We start from the raw sequence: 8,741 nt of genomic DNA, 5'->3' as shown, positions 1-8,741 counted from the left end.
GATGTTTTAGAAATAAAACCATGCACATTTTTGCGCTCATGCGTTTTTCCGTGGGGCGACCGTGTGCGTGCATGTATGTGAGTGCATTCGTGTGTGTGCGTGCATGTTTATTTTATGAACCAGGCCCTTATGTTTGCCTCCGTGCGCTCCAGGGTTGGCGTCCTCTTTGTTTGGTGTGAAAGTGACGCCGCTACTGTCCTCGGGGCCGTCCTGCCTGCCTCGCTCCATTCACTGGTGTAGCCTACATCGGCACCTTGACGTGCTGCGGTGGGAACCAGCGAACAACACTTGGCCCACCGGGGAGAAGTAGCCCACTATTGGACAAAAGATTATAGTTTCAGTTTTTTGCGCAATCAAGAAGAAGAAAAGGAATGGCCAATTTTTTTTCCAACCGAAGGCGCAGGAAGTCAAATGATTGAATGCGACCTCTTCAAAGGAGATGCATAGGCTTCCATTTGATCGGAATACACTGGTCGTCCTCATTCAAACATTTATACACCGACCAAAGTAAACGACGAGTTCTAGATCTTCTATTCTTGATGTTTTTCTGACCTCTTGTGGCAACCAGTAGAAGTGCACCTACTGAAGTTCATGCCTTTGCTCAGAGTTCCCCGCGGTTATAATATGACTGATATCAGCACAGATTTGACACATTGGCAAAATAGAAAATACTTTTATTGAGTCAAAAGCAACTTATTGCGATCTCCTATCAAACTATCTTCACCGTTATGTATGTGGGATGGATGGGCTACAAATGATCCACCACACCACCGGGTGGGGTAGGTCATTAGCCCATCTGCCACGACCTTTAGGAGACCTCTCCAAACTGGCGTTTATTTAGCGTATTGTCAACATAAAACAATCATAACATATTAATCAGGAAGCCCCAGGTTAAAGGGTTTCATCGGAGGTGAACATGAGAAACGTCGACGTGTGCGCCGCGTCACTTCTTGGACTTCACGACGTCGTCGCGCTCTGCCGGGAACACGTCGATCTCCTTGATTAGCCGATCCGCGATCGTCTTGTTGTTGGCCGACATCATCCGCCGGGACATCAGGTCCCACGGCCCACCTGCGGACAACGGGAAAACACCATCGCTTTATTAGAGACTCAAAAGTTGAATTGCAATATATAGATGGAGAAGAAGATAGGGTATTTTGATATAATTACATTAAAACTAGATATTTTAGGCTAATATCCAGTGATAGGCTATTTTGATCAAATAAAAGTAAAACGGGATATGAAGGTGAACGATTTCAGCTTACTTGTCAAATCTGTCATAAGGCCCTTACTGTGATTATATTGTTTGAACTGTTATTCCCACCCACTTGGACTGTGTTTTGAATGGGTGAAATGGTACGCCTGCTTGCTCGATCTTGGGGACACACACAAGAGCCTGCCTGTTTTAAGTAGGCCTACCTCATGTGAATAGTATTTCATGTGGAATGAGTATTGACAAAAACTGAGTGATAATCATTCTATTTTCGGGTATGTCTCATCGAAATTAAATGAGCAATTATAAAACTAAATAATTACCTTATTATTCAGGTAAAAGGTAGAAGTGGTCAAAGTTAAAGTCAAAGTAACGAAAAGCCAGGATTCCTGTTTTGAATTTCAACAGTGAAGAGCTGATCTCAGTGTTACAGATTTCAGCAGCAACATGCCCTCTCCTTCAGTGATCCGCTGAACACATGGAGGCAGTACCGCTGAGCTCTGCCCTACTGCCCCCTCTGTAGCCCCCCTCCGTCCTCACCGTCCACATCCAGCAGCAACCCCCCAGCCTCGGTGACGATGACGGCCCCGGCGGCCACGTCCCAGCAGTGGATCCCGATCTCGAAGAAGGCCTCCACCGCCCCCGAGGCCACCAGGCACATGTTGGTGGCCGCCGTGCCCGACCCGCGCAGCCTGGACCGGGGGTAACACAAACCAATGAGGGCCTGCTCGCTCTGGAGCTTGTGGGTGTGTGTGTCTGTGTGTGTCCGTGTGTGTTTGTGTGTGTGTGTGTGTGTGTGTGTGTGTGTGTGTGTGTGTGTGTGTGTGTGTGTGTGTGTGTGTGTCTGTGTGTGTGTGTCTGTGTCTGTGTCTGTGTGTGTGTGCATGTGTGTGTGTTCTTGGATGTGTGTATGTTTGCCCATATGTGTGTTTACGTGCATTTGTGTGTGCATGTTTGCACATGTGTGCGTGGGTGCGTTGGTGTGTGTGTTTGTGTGTGTACGTGGATGTGGGTGTGTTGCTCACCCATGCACAGGGATACAGAGGATCTTCTTCATGGTGGAGAAGATCTTACTGACGGTCTCTTCGTCCCTGTTGGAGCCCAGCTCACTGATGATCATTGACTTCCTGATATCTGCAGAGAGGGGAGACCGCAATATTACATACCATACCAATATAAAATATATCATTATTATAGTATAACCTACCATACCACTACATAGAAAACATAACATGATATGATTTAACATGACATAACACTATAACATAATACACCATACCACTGTAACATCCCACAACATACCACTATAACATAACTAACCATACCACTAAAACATAACACACTATAGGCTACAACTAAAATATATATCTTACAGGTGTAATATATAACATTACACGTGTTAGACGCCTCTATTATGACAGCTCAGACTCCACTATGAATGATTTCTCAATCACTCACAGTTAAAACCCACACTCTTCACTCACACACAGACAGAAAGAGATGGACAGCCGACACATGCTTCATAACGCGTCTCTGGAGGAACTAGTCACATCAGAAACCTGTCGTCCGTCTCCTTCACAGACAGCCAGACGGACGGACAGACAGAGACATTCTCCCTGGAGGTACCTTTCACATCAGAAACCTCGAGTTTCTCTCCGTCACAGAAGGCGCCCTTCCCTTTCCTGCCCGTGTACATCTTGTCCTCTATGCAGCTGTACACCACGCCGAACTCCAGCTGGAAGACACAAACGCTTGTTCTCAAATCGTTGCGAGCGTCACTCTCACTTCCACACTCCCCTGGGCAGCCAGCCCCGCATGTCTGGGAGTTTTTGCTATCATAGATAGATGAGTTAGGGTAACCGTTACCCAACATCCACGGTCCCGGAAAAGACCATGGCTGGACTATTATTATTATACTGCAGTTTCTGGTAAAATTTGGCTCAGGTGAGTCCCCTGGGAAATTCTAACGACACAAAGTTGCTAGAATCACAGGTTCTAATTGGCGGAAATGGTGCACAGTGATGTCACTGGGTACACATTTTGTGTGTGACATCACAGTGAAAAGATGTAGTACAATAACAGATTGTTGTGGCTGTCCCTAAAGCTCAACATGAGTTGGAAATCGTTGGTTGAAGTGTCTTACCTCTTTGTTGACCGCAAAGCCGATGGACACTGCCACGAACGGAAACCTAGGGAGGAAACACGTTTTTACCAATAAAAAAATCAACCGCAGAAACACGCCTTATTGAAAATAATTAAATATTTGCACATTCCATGTTTCCATATTTCCACATTAGCACTGCAGCAATATTTTACACCAGTTGCCTATCAGAAATAACGGTTGCAATTACCTGTGTGTACAATAGAGGGCGCTATCCCTGCAGTTTAATATTAATTTGGTTTTCTCTAAGGGTCGTAGAGAGCAAACAGCTAACCAATCCGTGGCAATAGGTTTGATTCGACGTGCAGCACTTGAGGCGTGCACGTGAGCATGTGCACGTGAAGAGGTCTCACCCGTGCACAAAGTTGGTGGTTCCGTCCACGGGGTCGATGATCCAGGTGGGGTCGTCTGTCAGAATACACGGGTGGCCGGCGGCCACCGACTCCTCCCCGATGAAACTGGAGACGGAATCAGACACAAACTCATAAAGGAACGGACTATTGCCATGTGAGTCTGTTAAAGCCAGGGTTGGTAATTTAGAGAAACCAGCCAGGGTATAAGCTAGGATGTGAAAGTATCAAACTGAAAAATAAGTGTGTGCATCAGGTGGGTGGTTTGGTAGGTAAACAGAGAGACTAAGGCTGATTGAAATTATGAAGTGTCTGGCTGAATGTCTAACCTGTGTGTTTGTGTAACCTGTGTGTGTGTTTGTGTGTATAGTGCTTGTGTGTGTGTGTTACCTGTGTGTGGGGAACTTTTCCTTGACGGAGGAGATGATGATCTTCTCCACCCTCTGGTCCGTCTGGGTGACCAGGTCCACACTGGAGCTCTTGGTCATCACCTTCACTTCGTTCTGAAGGGCGTCTCGGATAACCTGCTCACACACACACACACACACACACACACAAACACACGCGCGCACACACACACACACACACACACACACACACACACACACACACACACACACACACACACACACACACACACACACACACACACACACACACACATGCACACAGAGGCGCACCCAACCACACAAACACACAGGTTAGAAACACAAACCCACAGGCGAGGCATACACACACGCACACACGAACACCGCTAATTATAACATGCTTTTCTGAATCACAAGGATGAGCTCTTTATAAGAATTACAACCCTTCTAACTCCACCCAGCTATTATAACCTAGGATGAAAAGAGGAAACACTGAAAACAAATTGACAGACAAACCAGTTTGAATGGAAAATAATAATGAATGAGTGAAATACACCCCATAGTCTTTATGCTAGCTTACCACTCCAGCCTTGCGAGCTACAGCAACGGCATGATCGAACGATTCCTTCCATGGGTCAGACATCTTGTTTGTCTTGTTGTGTTGAGTTACTGAAAAAAGGGTGTAGACAAGTTAGGATGTTAGAACTTGTGACTTAAAATTCATTCTTAAATAAAGTAAGGACCTAAAGCGGTGGTTCTCTAACCACGTTTCCATGTGTCTAGGTTGGAACATCTTTGCACAATAGCTTCCCCACGCAACATTCTAAGGCCACAAAACCATTTACGTCATATCCACGCCCCCAGGGACATATGCGCATCGCTAAACCTATGCTCAAATTATAGTTTTGTCTTTGCATGCATGCAGGATTTTTTTTTTTACACCTGAAAAATGTATCATCAAATAATAAGAGCCTATGAGTTGCTTATTTCCTGGGACCCAATTTCATACCAAGCTAACCAAAGTCTGGTCCCGACCCGCTGTTTGAGAAACACTGCTCTAAAACTTATATCGACAGGTCGGATCTAGACGTGGGAAGACCTTAGCAGTGCCTTAAGAAATGCAATTAAAATTAATATAAAACTAAAGTAATCAATGTAACAAAACAAAACACAATCAATTTATGAATCTGATTGTGGTGTAGGTAGTGGTTGTCAATAGCAACAGACCAACTGAGGCCCGGAGAGAACATTGCAGGAAAGAAAATCATGTAACGCCGCAAGGGCTGCTTGTCAACGCTGAGCACGCACACACACACACACACACACACACACACACACACACACACACACACACACACACACACACACACACACACACACACACACACACACACACACACACACACGCACGCACACACAAACCCCTGCTAGGTGCATTCTTCCTGCGTTCCTGTGTTAGGACAACATGTACGAGCTGGCATTGTTTCAGTCATCCATTCAAAGCTTTTGTTTGGATGGCTCTGTTGCTGTCTACCTCCTGCTCTGTCTCTTCAAGTAATCTAACTGGATCTGGAACAGTTACCTCTCACAGATCTCTCACCTCTGTTGATAGTTTATCAATGCATTCAAATGCATTGAAAATCGACCATTACATTTCTTTTTTCAATTAATCCAACCCAATTTAATTGATAGTGTTTCTCACAGATGCAACACAGTTAAAATAGTTATAATAGTGACCATGTCAATATATTTAGAGAGGACAAAAGATGTTGCATGATAATAAAATATAGAATACAAATTGCCAAAACTATGCGTAAAGTAACATTAATATAGTATATGATAAATATAGCACACACACAGGCGCATGCAACCACAACCACACAGAAACATATATAGTATCAATACAAAAGACTAAGTAAAAACACACCTGTCTGCAGACTTGTTGGAGGGAGCTTTAATCTGTTAATGCCCTGATCTGGTGTGGGAGCGCTGCATTTAAAGGACGGCCTCTCTATCTGACACCGAGACACTGACGGAAAAGTACTAGCAACGCCCTGCATATTTCCTCAGCGAGGTGAAGCCAAGAAACCCAATAAAACACGCGATCCCTACAGACATGCGGCAGCACGATGCAGGCGTCCCCAACCACTGCATTGTTTCATAGCAACACCAATTGTCCTGAGTGAGGAGAGACTAACCCGTAGAAATAGCATCACTCGATCCACATTCACACAGGGTCCAGGAACCATTGTGCTCTGAATGACATGCTTAAGGGCTACATGGATAGGACATGGACACACTGTTTGTGTCATATCCGTCCGTTCAACCCCCGTTCAACCCCTAAGCTTCCCTGGGTGGAGGGGACCCCTCTTCTGGGTACTGTTTCAAGGCCGTTCGGTCTTCTCCTGAAGCCCTCAGGGTGATGGGGGGGGTAGTTTAACGTGTGCCTGTGCCTGGGAAACCCTCTGAGATTGTAACTATGATCAAAGATTGCATGAATAAAACAAACTTGACCTGACTTGTCGGCCTGTTCTCAAAGTGGATTTTTATCACGGGGTGCAGTGTCTTAAGAGGGAGACCAGTTGTTTTGAGTTTTGGATGGGGTTGTCTTGATTTATATCTATTGTTATTTGTTATGAAAGATCAAAAAAAATAAAAGGAGCTAGAGCAGGTCAACTTGCGAAAATCAAAGGTTTCTGGTTCGATCCCCGGCTCCTCATAGCTAAGAGTTGAAGTGTCCCTAAGCAAAACACTCAAAATTAATTGCTCCCAAGCAGGTGTATCCTAGAGGGTTTACGTTGCCGTCACTGCATGTGTGGGTGAACGTGGAATACTAATTGAAAAGCACTTTAAATGTCTGCAGGTTAGAAAAGTGTCATGTAAATGCAGTCTATTACACAAAACCTCCATAAAGCCACACTGGCTTCTATTACAGGAAATGTTCAAACATGTGTTGTATTGCTGTGCTCCTAGGAGAATGGGTTGGCACATAATTTAGTGCATCCTGTTTCCTCACTTCCTCTGTATTCTTCAAAACGTGCTCTTACTTTGTAGTTTTCCATCAGGGTATCACTGGGGATTGGGCCTGCATGCCAGCCTTCTCTGTGTGTGTGTGTGTGTGTGTGCGTGCGTGCGTGCGTGCGTGCGTGCGTGCGTGCGTGCGTGCGTGCGTGCGTGCGTGTCTGTGTCGGTTTTCTTAGCCCTAACTTCTAGGAGTGGCCCATATGTGTGACTAAAGTGTTTTTGTTTCATGCTTTCAGGTCTACTAATACCCTGTAATCTCTAGTTACGGACAGCAAAAGCATCACATCTGTTTGTTTGTGATGCTTTGTGAAGTCCCTCAAGGTTATCTGTTGGAGTGAGAGGGCAATCTTAAAGCAGTTGACAGAGAGAAGGTTGTGTTCAATGAGGGTGACGCGTGAAGCCTCCCCTTCCATGGATTCCTCCATACCTGAGAGAACACCTCTAGCTGAGTTGAGTCATGCAGATCTTATTCTGGATGTTCAAATTGTGACTGAAGTGTCTCGGGACTTATTGTGGAACTAGACAGACTTTTGAGGTGATCATTTCGGAGGATGATACCACTAAGAACCTTACCCGAACTGAATAACACCAAAGCCTTGATGTTACACCCAGGGGCCCTGCTTGCCGTTTCGGTGGGGGGGGGGGGGCTGGTTACACCGTTCTGCCCTACAGAGGCATACTGCAGTGTCTGTCAGTGGTGAAGCAGAGAATCATTTTGAAAATTTGTGTTGCAAGTGAACATGCCGTTAACATACATTGATTCAATGAGGAATTGATTCGTAAAAAAAGTACACAATAATTTTTATTATGTTATTTAGATGTACTTATACTTAAGAAATGTAGATGAGATAAAAAATTATAACAGAAAAGATCCTGCACTGTTGATTTTGTTGGAATATCCCCTTCAATAAAAGGTTAACCAAGATTACTTGATAACCTCCATTCATCGTCATTATCTTTTGCAAATAGCTTAATCTCTATCACTTCATTGGTGGTGTGCTTAGAGAACCAAGGTAGTCCTCCGTATCTCCTTGGGGAAACTGCATGAACTGAAGTATCCCTTGGGCTTTAGGTCAAAGTGTACACCTTTAATCTACAAAATAGAGAACAATTTAACCAAGAGACTTTGTGAGCTCATTTTGAATAATACCAAAAAAAATCTGAAGATTGCAGCTAGCCGGAACCTTAAACCAAAACGAAACCATTTCTACACTTAACTACAGAAAACACTTACCCTAACACTATGCCCTGAACCCTAAACCTAACAATGTCTATTTTCAATTTACGCTGAACTTACCTTCGCTTACTACCAAAACATAATCATGTCGTAAACTTAAATGAAGCCAAATACTTAAGTCAATTCCTAAACGTACAATATGATCATTTTAACTTTATACCTAAACAAACCATAGTTATTGTAATACTCAAACCACATACCAATTCTGTTGGATCATGGGAAATTACCACCAGCAAAAGTAAAATATAAAAGTCATAAATCAAATATCAAATGTACAAAAAATAGGACGCTTGGCGGATAATTACGTCAGGCAATTACAATTCGGCGTGTGACCATTTCACTTCAACATTTATTGTAAAAACAGAGAAATAACAATATATTCCAACAC

At 44.1% G+C, this 8,741-nt stretch overlaps 1 protein-coding gene across 1 annotated transcript; it reads right to left on the bottom strand.

The window, feature by feature from the left end:
• Positions 1–657: 657 nt before the first annotated feature.
• On the bottom strand, positions 658–6,303 carry LOC115537452 (inositol monophosphatase 1). Its single transcript, XM_030349395.1, has 9 exons — positions 6,020–6,303; positions 4,673–4,761; positions 4,115–4,248; positions 3,728–3,832; positions 3,357–3,402; positions 2,840–2,948; positions 2,239–2,347; positions 1,754–1,905; positions 658–1,071 (listed from the first exon to the last, which is right to left on the bottom strand). Exons 1-9 carry the CDS (start codon positions 6,150–6,152, stop codon positions 944–946), a joined length of 1,005 nt encoding a protein of 334 aa, XP_030205255.1. The 5' UTR covers positions 6,153–6,303; the 3' UTR covers positions 658–943.
• Positions 6,304–8,741: the final 2,438 nt, after the last annotated feature.

Source organism: Gadus morhua, chromosome 23 (genome assembly GCF_902167405.1).
Source record: "Gadus morhua chromosome 23, gadMor3.0, whole genome shotgun sequence".
Taxonomy (NCBI): Eukaryota; Metazoa; Chordata; class Actinopteri; order Gadiformes; family Gadidae; genus Gadus; species Gadus morhua.
The sequence above is the reverse complement of the archived record's forward strand: the minus strand, read 5'-3'. Positions and strand labels throughout refer to the sequence as shown.